The following is a 17205-nucleotide window of genomic DNA, read 5'->3' on the forward strand; positions in this document are numbered from 1 at the left end:
TTTTTTTATAAAGCTACTGCTATTATTTCTCTCCTTAAACTTAAAAGTTCCCTATAGTGTTTGTGTAGTAGGCTATTAGTTTGGTAGCATTTCTACTATTGGATTACATGAATGTAAGTGTGTTATTGAACTGATCAGAACAGGCTCTAAAGTGCATTATATGCCCTATAAGTGCATAATAATAGGCTACTGTTAACCCACTCTTGCATCACTGACTGAGTTTATGCATTTTAGTTCTGATGAGACATTTAGTAAAATTCATGGGGGCGCCCTCTTGTGGTTGAAAACAACAGCTTTGTCCAGGCTTTCCATGGTTAGAGTTTCGACTGGCTTACAGAGGTTGGAACTCATCCTTATCAGCACTGTTTGCATGGAGGCTGATGGAGAATAAATTCAGTGGAAAACCTTGCCTTTTTGGAAAAGCACTGAGGATTAAACAGCATGTGACATGCAAAGGTTACAAGCACACTAATCTTTTGGACAGGTGATTACAGATTGTTGCGCACACACTGCTTGGGAAAAGGCAGAGATAGATGAAAAAGGAATAGAAGGGAGATTATGAAACTTGATTTTGGACCACTCCATGTTGCAACATGCACTTTAAATTGTGCAAGTGCAAGTTTCAAGAAAATCCTCTCCATCACTGATTTCACACATGTTCTTGTGATGCTGGCGGTCTAGATCTACAAGAGAAACTTTATGATGAATGAAATGGAAAAAAAACCCCCAAAGCATTCCTTTTTTATATATTACAATGCAGCTGTAAGTGTATAAGGTCAAACAAACATTTAATTTTATAACAACTCTTCTCTTCTCTTCTCTTCTCTTCTCTTCTCTTCTCTTCTCTTCTCTTCTCTCCTCTCCTCTCCTCTCCTCTCCTCTCCTCTTCCCTCCCAACTTTTAATTTAGTTTCATGAGCCCACCAGTCATCAGACATACAAATATGTGAAGAATCATGTTAAGCAACCATGCAGACATCTGAATGAATTATAGTTTAAAGAGCAGCATGTGTTCTGGCAACTTTTTGATGGAAACTGTTATCAACACAAATTTGCCAAAGTTGTTGTCGGTCCATTCAAATATTGTTGTAGCCATTACAGGAAATTTGCTCTGTAGTGCAGTGGATAGCAAAGTAGACTTCTAGACTGGCCCGAAGAAAGTCATTTAAAGGTGGGGTGTTTGAGTTCCACCAGAGTCAAGCTCCACTCAAGCAGAGCTAATTTCTCCATCTGATGTAGCATAGCTCCCCAAGTATTTACCGTCTCGCTCTCACTAACTTGATGTGATGTGACACAAGGACTGAGAGTTTTAAAGGCACAATGCCAGTGTTAATTTGAAAGTATTTTCAGTCATCCCGAATGCAGCAGGAGCAGAGAGGTGTGTGATATTTGATAGCAGGAGGATTAGTCAGGAGGAGAGTTAGGGTGAGCTTTTAAAAGGCGCTAACAGATGAAAACTATCAAGGACAAGTGTGAGTTTGACAAGTGATTGAGAGAAGAATAGGTGGAGGATGGAGGGATGAGAAGTTTGTTGAGATGTGAGTGGAGGTCTCAGGTGTTCCCCAACTTCTCTTTGTCATGTGGGATTCATTACTCAGTGCTGTCACATTATGAATGTGTGTGAAAAGGTATGCACACACACTCACACACGCACACACACACACAAACCTAAAAACCATGTCAGTGTCCAACATGAAAGAATTCCTGTGACCAAAGGATGTCTTTAAACCCAGCAGGAAAGACAGTTGTGTGCATGTGGGTGTCATTGTGAGCATTTGTCCATTTTTTAGGTTCTTGATTACTAAACAAGGTCCTTTGCAACAAAGTACAAATTATACAAACAGTACAGATTTCAACCTAGCTACAATATTTAATTTTAAAGCCCTTAACGAAGCAAGCCTCGTATAACTTTATATGGACAATCCAGAGCCTCTCACAGATTTTGAATTTATAATAATAGATAATAATAATAGTAATAGACTCATAATAAAAGATGTTGTAAATGTCAAGTTATTAGGCTTGTGTTGCCGGTAATAAAACAGTCTCATGACCATTATAAAAAGTTCTGTTTGTAACAACAGTGTTGTTGTCCATCTGAGCTGTGAATGCTGATAACATTCATTGGCATTTCAATTTAACATTTGGTCTGTGTTTTCTAAACACTTTATATCCACTACATGTTTACAGCTGCAACTAAAGATATCTGTAACAATTTACTCAACTTGACATGCTAGCCTTCCAATAAGTACAGTTGTTAAAAGGATCACTTCCCTTTCATTTAGAATCTGGAGAACTAAATTGACAATCTTGTATTGGGATCTTAGTGTCAGTGCAGTGGATTGAAATAGTTGACTATAGTCAAGGTATTGCATTGTTGTCCTATGCGGTATTTCCTCAGCCAACATTATTGGCTGTGCCTTGTGTTGGGCTTTCACCTTCATTCAGTTGTTACATGCCAATAGAATGCTAGACTAACATGCAAACCAAGCATGATAGCATGATACTGTTAACAGTAAACTAAAAGCACAGCTGAGCATAAGTCTGAAAGACTGAAGAAGATATGTTGTGAGTTAGAGCTGCAATGATTAGTTGATTAATCAGTTAGTTAGTTGACAGAAAATTAATCAGCAATTATTTTGATAAATGTTGTACTTATTTTTCAAGGAAAAATTGAATAAAATAAAATATGTGCTGGTTGCAGCTTCTCAGATGTGAGGATTTGAAACTTTTGTATGTCATACATGATCATAAACTGAATATCTTTGGAATTTGTTGATCACACAAATCAAGACATTTGAAGACATCACCTTGGGTTTTAAGAAATCATAACAGTTTTTTTTTTTTTTTTTTTACTGTTTTCTGACTTTTAACAGACAAATTAATTGATTAATCGAGAAAACAATCAGCAGATTCATCAATAATAAAAATAATCATTAGTTGCAGCCCTAGTTGAACCTAAAAAGGGACAGAGACTTGGGACTTGGTAACAACAGGTGTGTCTCAATTCAAGGAGCCTCTGAAAGAGACAGACTGAGCCTGAGCCTCCTTTCCTCATGACATGGCTAACCTCTCAGGATGGACCTATGGTACATTCACGATGTTACATTATTTTTATTATAATTGGTTACATTTTAAGGAATCTTTGAGGGCAGCCATGTTGACCTGATGCACAATATTCGGTCTAGAAAAGTGGGCTGGGTTGGATCCTGTCCCTAAAATAGGACACAGTCAGCAAGGCCCATCCTGTGGTGACACCCTCAAGCCAAACTGTAAAAGTTTTACCCCATTAGTGGTAAAGATGTGTAAATAGCAAAGTTGTTTAAGCATCTTTCATCCAGTTTTGTTATCTGCCCCACAAGGCTGCTTGATTGTTTAAGAGTAGCAGCTGGACACTGTTCTTGTTGATAAAAGTCTTCTTGTAAATCCTTCATGTAAAATAATTTAGTTGTTGCTTTAGGGAATGTGGTTATAGTTGTAATTCTGTTCTTGCTCCGCATTCACTGACTGCTCATATATCCTTAACAAACTATGTGTGTGTGTACATTTGTGCCTGTCTGTGTGTGTGTGTGTGTGTATATCTACAGGTTTTTGTGTGCTCTTCCCTAAACAAAGCTTTGTTTGGTCTATGGCAAGGCTCCAAGGAAGATGTGCCTTTTGTGTTTTCTCTAAAAATAAGCCTTAGCTCTTGCTATTGTTGTTGTGTACACACACACACACACATGGGGCGCTAACTGACATCTGGATGATGACTTTGATCCCTTCCAAGTTGATACTGTGGCTACTTTTGAACCTTCAGAACAAAAATACTAAGCAAAGATATGTGGACAACACTTGACACACCATAATATCTACAACGCAAAAGAAATTATCTTCAAATGCGGCAGAACAGAGACTTTTATGAGCTGTTACTGCAAATTGTAGCTTTTATTGTTGTTCCCTATAGAGCAATTTGTAATTAAGACATGTTTTAACAAGTGTGGTCTGTCTTTTAGATTTTCAAAATTCCATTAACATTTTGTTTTTCCACCAGTTTTGTATACTAGAACAAATATGAAGTTCGGTCTCTTAAAAACTTTATTAGCATTCGTTTATGGTGCTATAAACATATTATAAATGTCCATGCATAACAAAATGAAGCACTCAAGACTGAACATCCCCTTATAGTGAGTCATAGCAAGTAGTCCAGACTGAAGATTTTTGAAGAGGAAATGTTGCATTTCAGTCTCAGCTGTACAACCTCATAAGGGGCCAGAGGGCTCCACTGGAAGCTTTCTTGCCTTTTCTCTTCCTCAATCAGTTTTTCCATGGCCAAAGACAGAAAGAGAGAGAGAGAGACACACACCGGGAGAGTGGGACAGTGAGAGAGACGGGGGAGTGAGAGTCAGAGGCCCAGTTAAGTCTGTGGCTTTGTGTTTTATGAAAAGAGTAAAAAAAGGACATTAAAAGTCAGCATTTTCCACCAGGCAAGGGAACCGGTCGGCACACACATACACACACACACACACACACACACACACACACACACACACACTTGCACTCTTGCACCGAGTCCCCCAGCCTCCTATTATAAGGCTGAGTGGAGAGGAGGAATGGTAGCATTTGCGCCTGTTTGTCAGTGTGTGTGTCAGACGAGGCGGCTGAAGTCTGATAGAATCTATCACCCTACCTCTGTGATTACACAGAACGCTATCCGTCCCTGCCCCGCCTGTTTGGGTTGCTGAAAGTCTGACATAAAGGACAACTGCTACATCAAGTAACAAAACACTGGATAATAATAATGCAGAAAGTGATATGGCATGGTGCAATACTGCTGTTATGGACAAAAAAGCACCTTTTCTTACTAATGTAGAAACTTTCTGTCATTCTTTTATGTGTTGATTGAACATAGAGCCCCTGAAACCAGATATAAACCTACTTTGTATAGCTCTAAAGACATTAGCCTCACAGAGAAAAATACTATTTTGCATAAACCTGCTTCTATTTACAGCTTCCTTTTTCTTTTTTTCATGGGACAGCAGTAGTCTACCATTTTTTCAGTGCATTGCAATCCAGATTATAATCCTTTAATGACCCAAGTGATGAATAATGAATATAGGATTATATATATATTATTATATAGGTTACTAGTCGCTTGTTCTGTTGATTGACACGCCACAGCTGTCACCTCAGTGTGTGCATGTGTCTATCATGATAAGGCATGAGATCTGTGAAATTAGTGTTATGCATACCAGACTAGTGAGGCTAATGTATATGGCATGCATGTGGATATGGTTGTGTGTGTCTGCAGCTGTTGCCTGGTGTCAGAGGTGAGCATTGGTGCTTTCACACTTTACTATCAGCGCTGAGTGAAAACTCTGTAAGGCAACACCGTTCCCATGGATCCCTAGGGAATATCACTCTTGGGGTTATGTGTGTGTCTGTTTGTTGAAAGGGTGTGTGTGTGTGTTGAGTGACAGCAAAAAAGAGAAAGAGAGATGAAGAGAGTAGTATATAACCATTATAAATAGGAATAATGGAGCATGTTTGGTTCACTACTCCAAAAAATTGGATATATTACTCATTATAATGGGATTATTATTATATTATGCTCAGTAAAATCAAAGTAGTGGGCATATGAGGTCAGCTTTTACAGCCACTTTTATCTCCTGAAAGAAAGAGATCATAAGTAATGACAATAATAAGTCAGTATAATTGCAGTTTTTGGATAGTTACCCTTCATTATATTCATTCATCTTGGGACAATCAAAGTGATAAATCTTTTTTTATGACGCAAACACACACAAAGAGGCATATATATATATAATTACACAAGCAGCACATACATCACCAGGCTTTTATGTCTGTTGTCTACATTGTTTGAATTAACTTTAATTATCCCAACTGTGTCTGTGAGTTTCTTGTTTTTATGTCAGGCTATATATTTGCGGTATTGTATATGTGTGTGTGTGTGTGTGTACATCAGAGTATGTGTGTGTGTGCGTTTACGCTCATGTTTTTGTTTTTCTCTCTTCCCTCCATTTCCCTCCAATGGGGTTCCCTTCTTTCTCTCTCTGGCTCCTCCCTCGCTCCTCCCTTCCTCTTCTCTTCACTGAGACAAGAAGGCAGCTGTAGACAGAATCAGATCCAGCTGTGTGTATGTGTGTGTGTGTGTGTGTGTGTGTGTGTGTGTGTACATGTCCAGGAGATTACTCACTGCTCCAAAGAATGTTCCTGCAGGTCAGAATATAGTTAAATGCCAGAGAGATGCTTTGTAATGGATTCAGTGAATTCAATTATTGGTTGTTACGTCGGCTTGCCTTCCCTCGACTCTGTCTCCTCCATTTTTCCTCTTACTCTCCAATAGCATTGCTCAGGTCAAACCTGGAGTCTGATTGGGTGCCGCAGAGACACAACAGTGATTATGAAATGTTATATCTGGCCGACTTTCTGGGAAGTTTTACACATTTGAATCTGCGAAAGCCAGACCAACATTTGAATCTGCGAAAGCCTGTTCCCAGTCCTAAAAATAAGTTTGTGTCTCACATTTTCACTCAGTGTGACCTATCACTAACACACTATTACATGTTCTCACATGTACACAATTTATCATCTACGATGTAAACTATACAATGGCTATATGCTTTGTATATAATTCATAAAATATTGTCTTTAATGATTATAGTTACTTTCACATAGATTTTATAGATCCTACAATATAGTTTATATACTAATTTAGTCGGCTTAGACTTACTGTACTTTCATGTTTTGTATATGATGTAAATGTCATGTATAAAACATATGGAGAACTATAACTACCATATGCAAAACTTTATAGGCTGGCACTGCTTCAGGATATATTTTTACTGAATCAAATGCAGGCTTATACATGATCAATTCCTGCTCCACTTGTGTGATATTGAAAAAGGTTCAGGTGCAAATTAGACTGTGTGTCACCAGGTCATTGTTTTCTCCAGTTTCATTCTCAGAGTACTGTCATCAGGGACATTTGGTTTTGAAAAAGCAGTTGCAGTTTACATTTCTGTCTAAACCCTAAACCCCATGTCTCATGATGTAAAGTGTATATCTTACTTTTGATGCCCAACCCACCAAACTTTTTACTATTCACCCTCTATCTCCACCTCCCCTGCACCTCAGACAGGGAGGACCTCTGGCAACACCCCATAGCCACATGCTCACACACACAAAAACTGTGGCCTGCTTCCTGTCGGCGGGGAGAGGCTGTTTTTACTGTGACTCCATTTTGGCGGAGAAGGCTAATTCCTCTGTTGTCTGGCTCTGTGTGTGTATGTGTGTGTGTATGTGCACTCACATGTCCTTTTAAACATGTTTGTACCCCTGCCTTCTCAGCTTCTGAAGTGTTCACTTATGTGGGAGTTTAGGCAGTTACCAAAATCAAAATCATATGTGTAAATGTATGTGTGGGATAGTTTGATGTATACAGTGTACACGAGAACAGACTACAATCTTAGTGGTATCAGAGATGTCACTAAGTTGCAAAACAGCTGTTAAAATTGTGTTCATGGATAGAAAAATATTCTAGTTTTCAGAATTGTGTCTTATGTGATGTGTGTAGCAGTATGACTGCTGACAAAGCATTTTATATGCTAAGCAAAATCCTTTCCTGAATAAACAAACACATGGGATTCTGGATGTTTTTGCTTTATTAATGGAATTTTCCCCTCAAGACAGTACACAGTAGAATATACTAACAAAAATAAAGGACAGCAACACACAAACTGGGTATTCCTACAAAAAGAGTAACAATATTGCTAAAGTCATTTAAGTCCTTGATTCTCAAAAAAGTTCAGACAGAAAAGTGCATAAACAAAATTCCAGCCTCAGTAGATGATCATATCTTAAGCTGAGGCTTACACACACACACACACACACACACACACACACACACACACACACACGTTGTCCTAGGTCACTTTTGGGGACATTACATAGACTTACATTAATTTCCTTGAGACTTGCCCTAACCATAACCACTGACCCAAAAATCAGCATTTTACCAATTGGAGACACGGTTTTTGTCCCCAATTGGACAAACCATCCCCAATTAACTGGTTCTAAGTCTGAAATTTGTCCCTGAAAGTAGCCTATGACAGACCACACACACACACACACACACACACACACACACACACACACACACACACACACATACATGTTGTCCCAGGTCACTTTTGGGAACATTATGCAAACTTGATTTGATTTGCTTTGCTTTGATTTAATTTTTTGGACACAGCTTTTGTCCCCAGTTGGACAAGCCATCCCTAATCAACTGATCTTTAGTTTGAAATTTGTCCCCGAAAGTAGCCTATGACAGACCCCTCACACACACATACACACACACACACATGCACACCTGTTATGATTGTCAACAGTGTTTTCTTAAGCCATACATTTCTGGACATTTAGCTTGTGTTGTAACGCTACAAATGCCAAAGTCACGCATGTGATTTACAGTATGTAACCCTCATGTGTGATCCTTGACCTCCTACAGTATGCATCATCTTTAGTGCCTTGGCATTCTTGGCATTGTTTGCTAATACTGCTATGCTATGCTAATATAGCGTGTTATATTCTGCTCCATCCTGACTGCACACATCACAGATTGACCATTTGGAAATGTAAACAGTCAACTCCCCACTTCCCTCAACAAGTTGTAGTCAGGATTAAGGCCTTCAATCACTGCAGAGTAAACAGCACACTCCCACATATTGTAATTGTGCAGATACAGCTCTCTCTCTCTCTTTCTTTCTCTCTCTCTCTCTCTCTCACACACACACACACACACACACACACACACACACACACACACACACACACATATACACACTCTGTCTCACATCTCAGAGGCATTTTCTGTAATTTGAGGGAAGACTTTAAGACTGCAAATATTTCTCTGGCTGTTTCATTAACCCTGCATTTTTCACAGTTGTGTATAGAAATGTTGTATTTTGTTAATTGGTTGCAGATGTAACAGTTGCTGTGAGTGCACATGAACCCTACTCTAATGGCACTGTACACTATATTCATTCCCTCTCAGTGAGTTTGGAGTCTCACAAAATATTGACACAATTCAAAGATATGCAGCGGCTCTGTATCAGTCGTTAACGTCCACATAGATGCTGAATTTATCCTGCATATACAACTGAGTTTTTCTCCTGTGCATCAATACTGCAGCAAAAATGTTAAAGCTGCTTTATCTGTATAAAATACATGTTTTTTTTCAATCAAAGCAATAATAGCAATGTGTTTCTTACCTCTCCTTTCCTTTTATGTCATCTTTTATGTCATTTAAGTCATCACTGGCCCTCCCAATAGATAAATATGTACGTTTTCTGCAGTTGAATATATAACAAGTTTGTATATGTTCAACATTTCAGGCTACCTAGCAGAACCTCTGCAATAATTTTACCTGTGTGCTTGATATAACCAGATGGCAAACAAGGAATTGTTCATGTGTTTGTGTGTGGTATTAAAATATGACATCTATATGTTGCTCCAGACAGGCTCCTTTCATGTGACGGACCTTGATCCACCCCTGACTATTGGCCTGCAAACCAGCCTGTCTGACAACCAGCATAAACACACAGAAGCAGTCATCCAGCAGGACTGTCACCCACCAAAAGCCAAAACGCGAATTCTGCACATTCAGCCAGTGAGAGACAAAGACAGCCGCTGAAGCAGCCTGCAAGATATTTAACTGGCCTGACCAACGGGCAACAACCAGCAGACAAGTTAGCCAGACAGAAGGGCAGCCATGTTGATTATCTTAGCTTTCATCGTCCTCTTCCATGTGGCAGCAGCCATCCTCCTCTTTGTTTCAACCATACACAATGTGAGTATAAACCAAGAATGGACATACATTTGACAAAAAGCAGGGACATTTTCACTATTTTAACCGTCTCTCTGTCCTTCTCTGATGTAGGCATGGTGGGTGGTATCTCAACCTGGACGGGATTTGATCTACACTGACCTGTGGTACTCCTGTAACGCCACCTGCTACCCTGTGGAGGACAGCCACACTGTTGATGCAGGTAAGGCAGTGTATAACTCTATGTAGCTTGTGTGTGTATGTTTGTGTTGTAACACCTCCTCTCCTCTTTCTCCTCAGCCTACCTGCAAGCAGTCCAGGCTACTATGATCCTGGCCACCATGTTATGTTGTGTCAGCTTCTTTGTCTTCATTCTTCAGCTCTTCAGGCTCAAACAGGGGGAGAGATTCATTTTCACTGCTATTATCCAGCTACTGGCCTGTGAGTGACACACACAAGCATTTATCCTGACCGTTGTTTTCAATTACCAAACACAGATACTGACTTGTTTTTCTGTGTGAGCATGTTAGCCAGCATTGTCATAAATGAATGAATAATCCTTGCAGTTCCCAAATTGTGGAAAGATTTATACATTTCTGAGGTTGGATAAGAATGCGAGCTGACCACCTCTGAATGTAAAATTTCAAGATCTTATCTTAATGCAGCCAAGATCTGAACCACATGAGCATACATGTGACTTGGTTTGGTACTTCATATTGAATAAGGTTATTCTGCAATTTGACATTAACAAAAGTCCCACAACATGGGAATGTGTACTCTTAGCCTAAGACGATATTGAGTCTCATCCCAAGTGTGAGGTTTAATCTGAAATCTTTAAATTTCCTCACATCGTTGGAAATTCAGTGTTTATTCTCATTGTCTCATCTTGTGGGTGTTTGGTGTCCAGTGAAATGTCATCAACTTAACCAAGAAACTTGAAATTAGATGTTGTCAACCAGGAAAGGTCAATCAATTAACAATGGCAGAATGTGGAGACCTCCCTAATAACTGAGACTCAACCACTAATGAACACTGTTTAAACATGATATACACTATTCATTTTAAGAAATTACAGATTTCAGCTTTAAAGCTCTGTTATCTAACTTAGCATTGCACAGTTGGTGATGGGGAAAGCGCTCAATAAGTCAGCTGTTTCAATTTGGAGGAAAGGGAAAGTTAAGCTAGTCCAGGTTAGCCAACTCTGGCATGTGAAGCTGTAGAATCTTAAAATCTCAGTTTAGGGCTTCAGAACAGTATATAACAAGGGATGTCTTGGGCTGAGTGAGGCAAAATAAAACTTTAGTGGCCCCTACTGGCTGGTTGAATATCTTTGAATGTTTGAATGACATTAATTCATCAAATATCTTGTCTAATTTCCATCCTCCTCATCCTCTCTCCTCTTCTCAGCTCTGTGTGTGATGATCGGGGCGTCCATCTACACGGCTCAGAAAAATTCCTTTCATGTGTCCAGTCTTAAGGAAGGCACTTACGGATCCTCCTATATCCTGGCCTGGATTAGCTTCCCCATGACTCTCATCAGTGGCCTCATGTACTTGGTGCTCAGGAAACGCAAATAGATGTGATGGTCTTGACGTACAGGCACGCAGATATACAAATATATGAATAGGAACACTTGGACATATATGCATACAGACATACAGTTTTCCTCAACAAACATGTATGCACATTTTCTCTTTCTAACACTTAGATTTTAAAATGCCATTGCAGATAAAGAAGAATCCACCATAATTTCAACCAGACGATACACCAGTAAAGCATTCAGCATTACAGTTTTTCCCACCTTACGCACTCAAAACCCCTTTCACTGCAGGCACAAATGGCCACGCCCTTCTCCTTCCTTACGGTACAGTGTTCTCACTGAATGTGGCAAAGATGCATGACGACCCCCCAGATTCCCAGTGTGCTCAGTTGACGGGCCATACTGTAGATTTTTTTCCAAACAAGTGCCTCAGAAATACTGCTGACAGTCGACGGGATAGACCCACTCTGAGTTGGGCGGTCCTTGTTTTTCTGTTGTCATGCATGACAGCCACTAAAATATCTTTCTGGAAGCATTTGTTTTTACTTGTACTCATTACTGTATTGGCTTTAATTCACATTCAGTCAGCAATTCCTAGTTTGAAAAGTGTAATCTGACTTTTGCTAGCTAGGTACACTGTGCTCGAAAAGGTTAATTTGCCTAAAGTTGAGGTCAAATCTACTCTATGCAAATGCACCGGAGCATACACTTGCCTTGCTGCATTCATCACTCACTCACTGCTCTGCACATAAATGGAAAGGACCATCTAGTTGGTAATTGGATGGTTTGTTACACAGAACCATCTGAGAAGTTGTCCTTGGAAACTGTTCGGAAAAGGGTTGGCACTCTCAAAAAATACTTGGCAGGTGATTGGATGAACCATCTGTCTATCACTGTCATACCTTATGAGGCAGGTGGATTTGCGAGATCACAAGATCATGCGAGAATCCTCATAGGATGCTAATTGGTCTGACAGAAGTGCATAACTTGAAGCCTGACAAGATGGATTCTCATGTGATCGGGCAATCTTGTGAATCCAGCTGCCTCTCAAGGTAATCTAGCTGAGGCTCCTTGCTGCATTTAGTGAGAACATACCTTTACTATCCTCTTCCCTTACTGCCTTCCCATGTTTTCCATCAGTCGTTACACAGAACCTGAGCTGTGTTGCAACACACTGATTTGTCTCCTCCTCTTGTCTCATTGTCTCCTGCTTCCCTCCATCTCCATTCATAGCAACTTTTGTCTGAAACATCTGATTAATAAGGATAAAAGTTGAAGAAGACAAGTGAGGAGTTTTGTCTTACTGGGACACAGCCCCTGGACTTTCTAAAGGGTCCATTATTTTTTTGTGAAGCTATAGTCAACGGAATTTATTTTGTACATATTTGCTGTGTATGTATAGTTCAGGTAATTGCCCCCCAAAAATATTTCTAAGACTGAAATGCTAAAGCTTTAAAGAAAAAAAGAAAAATAAAGAATCTTATGTTAACCATAGTATACAGGACGTGTAGTGAAGAAAGTAGTTGAAATACGTAGAATTTTAACCCGTTGTTTGTATTCTTATGTTACTGACTTATGTGTTTTAATGGTGAAAAGAAACCAATGACGTGCTGTGATATTTGGGATTTAAAATGAGAAAATAGAAACATACAAACTTGAAACAAGAACATTATTTCTTATTGTTCATTATTATGAATATGTTTTGTTATTATTATACCTTTTTTTTGTTCACAGCTTCACTGAAAAAAATACAAAAGCTATTTATTTAAAACAATTTTAGTTTATTTTAGCATCATGTGATTGAGGATGTATGAAGTAGTGAAGTCTTGTCATATCTTTCCCTCTCTGGTCGGGCTACTGTTTATTTGGTCTATTACTGACACATATCTAACACCCCTGTGCACATGTTCTCTGGCATTTAATAACAATAAATTCTTTACTGTATTGTATCTGCCACCAATTCCCAGAATTACTTCTAACTATAACCTTTGTGGCAGTGTAGAGATAATGTTTGCTCCCACAGTAGCACTGTGTAAACTGTTTTCTTTTCCTCTTTCTTGGTGGTGGTTTTGGGCTGAAACATTTAAAGCAGACCAGTTGGGTATTAACTCGGTAGCTGCTAGGACCTGAAACATTTCTAGGAAACAAATAATGCATAGAAAGTGCCCAGTTCAACTATATGCATCTTCAGATGTGCACTGGGTTATTTTGTCATAGAAATATTTTTATGTTGGGCGAAGTTTGGACCACAGAGCCTGGTAACTCACTAGCTCACCAATGATGAAGATTCAGGGAAAAGAAATGGAAGTAAAGATTTTGCTCTGCTATTTCAAGATGATACTTGAACATGATCAAAACAACATATTGGAGGCCAAGATTGTGATGTTTGTTGACCATATGTTTCATCTTCAGAGTGTTTCACTGATTAATAAGCCTCCATTTTGCATGCAAGTTCTTGTCTTTCAGTGAATCCCTTTAACTTATGTTGAGATGAAAAGTAAGTAGTTGCTGTACAATAGGCTGGAAGTGGAAACCGCAGCAATCACTTCTAAGAGTTGAGTTATTATTAGAGCTACTCTTGATCTCTATTTGGAAATATTTTACATTATGATTATGATAATTTTCCTGTAGTGTGTTTTATGTCATTGATGTACTGTAGCTTAGTGATTATAGACCTATACAAAGAACCATAGGACCATATTCAAAATAATCAGTCAAGTAAACATTCAATCATATGAGTTGTTGAAGCCAAAACTGTATTCATGGGGATTTGTTTTGTAAGCATTTTTTTTGCAATTGAAATATTTCTAATGCTTAATGAAGTATTAATTCCAAATTGATTGCGAGTCTCATTTCACTTCATAAAACATGTTGAAAAAGTCAATGTTTTAACAGTTTCAGATTCATCCAAAAGTTTTTGCTTTTACTCTTTGAGGCAAATAAAATTACAAATTCATGCTATTAATTTTTACCTCTGTCTACAACATCAATGGCAGCTTCTGTATTCTGTAAGATATATTACTGCGCTTTCATGTATTCGCTAGTCATCAAACTAAAATGTTTGTCTGCTATTGACACCCAGTGGACTGATAGATAACTACACCATGTGTAAGCGTTAGTTCTTTAGTTTCGGGCTACAGAATAGGCTGTTGCTTGCTCCTGGACGACACTCCTGAAAAGAATTGACTTGTTTCTACTTCATGAAAACAGATCGGGCATACCTCCAACAGATTCAGGAACAAAGACCCAAAGGACTCTGCAAGAAGTTATAGATTTTTTTTTCCTGTTGCCCCACCCATCTGATGTTGATCTCAATAAATGTATTACACAATAAATACATTTTCTTTGTTTGTGCCAAATTTGTCATTGAGTTATCCATCTATAGGCTACTCATTATACACTGTGATGAAGCCAGGCTTACATGGAAATTACACTGTATATAATAAGTTATTAATTTACTGTAGGCTACTGTAGGTGCAACAGCTTAAAAGGCTATCAGACATAATCAATGTTTATATTAAATAATAGAATTTGTATTGCATTAAATTCACCTCGGGGAACCCTTCAAAAAGGGAAAATTGATAGCCAATTAATTAATTTTGTCTCATCAAATATACTAAACCATCAGTTTGGAACTCTGATCAATAATTAAATGAATAACTACAACCAAAATTACCATATCAATAGCTAGTAAAGGTTGAAGGGTTTTTGAGTTCTGAATAATAGAGGTTGGCAGATTGCACCCTTGTGCAACTTTAAATAGACCTGCATGTATATTCAGAGGCATTTATTTAAAAGATAATAAAGTAAAACACACAATATGTAATCTAATCAAGTGTACTTAAAGAACAAAAGGGAGTGTGTGTGTGTGTTTGTATGTGAGAGAGAGTGTGTGTGCTCAAGTGTGCGCATGTCGGGTGTGTGCCAGAAAGAATGTGAATATGTTTCTTTGTTCTGCCTCTGTATGTTCTACATGCACGGCATGAACACATGTATGAAACAAATAAAGTATGTGAAGCGGGAGCTTTGAGTTTCCTTTTTGCGTGTGTGGCTGTTTTTAAGGCTAATTCAAAGTAGCTATAAGTATGTGATCTGTAGGATAATGGTGCCAGGTTAGATTATTTTGCCTGCAAGACATAATAGTTACTAGATGTAACAGTTCTGTGAGTACCAGCATGAAGCATGACTAACATCAACTTAGCAGTGTGGCTACCCAATAACCTAAATATGACAAAACATCACAAAAATAAAGCTCAGTGAATAATGATAAACTAAATCAATACATGTACATTGACAAAAGTTAAGCACTCGTGTGCTTAGCCATGTACACTGTTACGCTATGCTATGCCCAGTTAACGTTACCAGTCCATGAAGGGAGAGGGTTCCTTGGGATGTGTTCTGCTACCCATACTACCATACTATTTAGTATGCAAGAAAAAGACTTAGTATGTCCCAATACATAGTATGTCAGATGCAGTATACCAAAAGTACCACAATATCCTACTCCATCTGGTCTCATTTTGCAGTATGCAAGCCAGCATGTTCTCGTTGCTATCCTGTCCCACAATCCTCTTTGCAGTGGAAGATACATCTCATCGACTCAGACACCAAGAGAACAGACCACTGACAGCGCATTGACAATGCAATGACAGAAGCCGCATAGACAGCTTAAGTAGTATTTCACAATTGTATGCATACTGCATGCAACGGTATGTACTTTGTAAGGGCAGCTGCAGTATGTACTAAAAGTAAAAAGTAGAGGTATGCAATTTGGAACCCAACATTGGTGTGCTTTGTTAGCTGTGCTACTTTGTTAGCTGGTGATTCCATCGGTTGTGGATGAGCCAGGTTAGGAAGTATTGTGATCGTCTTTGCAGTGCAGTCTTTGCTGTGCAGTGTCTCGATGGTGCAGGTTGGAGGAAACCGGTCGCTCCTTTGTTCTCCTTACAGAGTTAGCAGTTCAGCGCTGACTTGCTTTTTTGTTCCTGTAAAAGTTAAAGTTAGCTGGCAGACTTTGTGTTGTAGCTGCTGGCTAAATAAACTTATTTACTACCAGTTAGTGGTGTGTACTTAGCTAACCAGGAATCTCTTAGGCAGGTTCTCTCATCGCTGCCTTAAAGAAAGAGTTTAGCGTGTCTGCTCCGAGCAGACTACACGATGGAGGTCAGAGAGCCATCAGAGGAGAAGAGCGTGAGAGAGAAGAGAGAGAACAAAAGGGAGCTGGGGTTGTTGTTGATGATGTCGTAGGTCATAGGCCACAATGACCGATGATGAATGTTGGCAGAGGGTCCATGGGCAGAGTTCAGGTATAGGTGTTAATGGTGGAGGATTTTGGGAAACTGAGTTCATGAGTGGAGGCCCTACAGTACTTACAACAAGGATTTTTTTCTTGTTAATGCCACCCTATAGGTCACCTATGATGTTATCCTTGATCTCTGAACTTGTCTTGTTTATATTTTTTTCATGTGACAGATGTGTTTTGAAGGTTTGAAAGGAACCAATGATGTGCTGACATATTAGGAATATAACATGACAACACAGCATTAACAATTAAAAAGTCTGTCACCATTGAGGGCCTGTCTTATTTTATTTCATATAAATTTACATGGCTACAAATTAAATTGTATTGTAAGACAAAGTAAAGGTCAGGAAAAGTGACAAAAGTTGTACAATTTTAGTGCAAAATGTTTTATTTTTTTGTGTGGGTCATTTTTTTCATTTTTAATGTATTATTTATGAAGCTTTCACTTTTATTCTGATAGAACCATACTGAAAGTATTACTGTAGTATGTGCTGGTGGGTGGAAGTGAACTGGGACAGGCAATTGGGTGGATGAGTTT

The 17205-nt window shown here is 38.8% G+C and overlaps 1 protein-coding gene across 4 annotated transcripts in view; it reads left to right on the plus strand.

The window, feature by feature from the left end:
• emp2 (epithelial membrane protein 2) overlaps window positions 1–14679 on the plus strand; it is a 29279-nt gene extending 14600 nt beyond the window's left edge. For 3 of the 4 annotated variants that reach the window (XM_042392693.1, XM_042392692.1, XM_042392691.1), the window contains 4 exons: window positions 9517–9849; window positions 9940–10048; window positions 10126–10266; window positions 11233–14679. In XM_042392693.1, coding sequence (XP_042248627.1) covers window positions 9772–9849; window positions 9940–10048; window positions 10126–10266; window positions 11233–11402 — 498 coding nt within the window. In that variant the 5' untranslated portion in view covers window positions 9517–9771 and the 3' untranslated portion in view covers window positions 11403–14679. The remainder of the gene's footprint in view (window positions 1–9516; window positions 9850–9939; window positions 10049–10125; window positions 10267–11232) is intronic. The other variant, XM_042392694.1, reaches the window with a different exon arrangement.
• Window positions 14680–17205: the final 2526 nt, after the last annotated feature.

This window comes from Thunnus maccoyii, chromosome 18 (assembly GCF_910596095.1).
Source record: "Thunnus maccoyii chromosome 18, fThuMac1.1, whole genome shotgun sequence".
In the NCBI taxonomy this organism is placed as follows: domain Eukaryota; kingdom Metazoa; phylum Chordata; class Actinopteri; order Scombriformes; family Scombridae; genus Thunnus; species Thunnus maccoyii.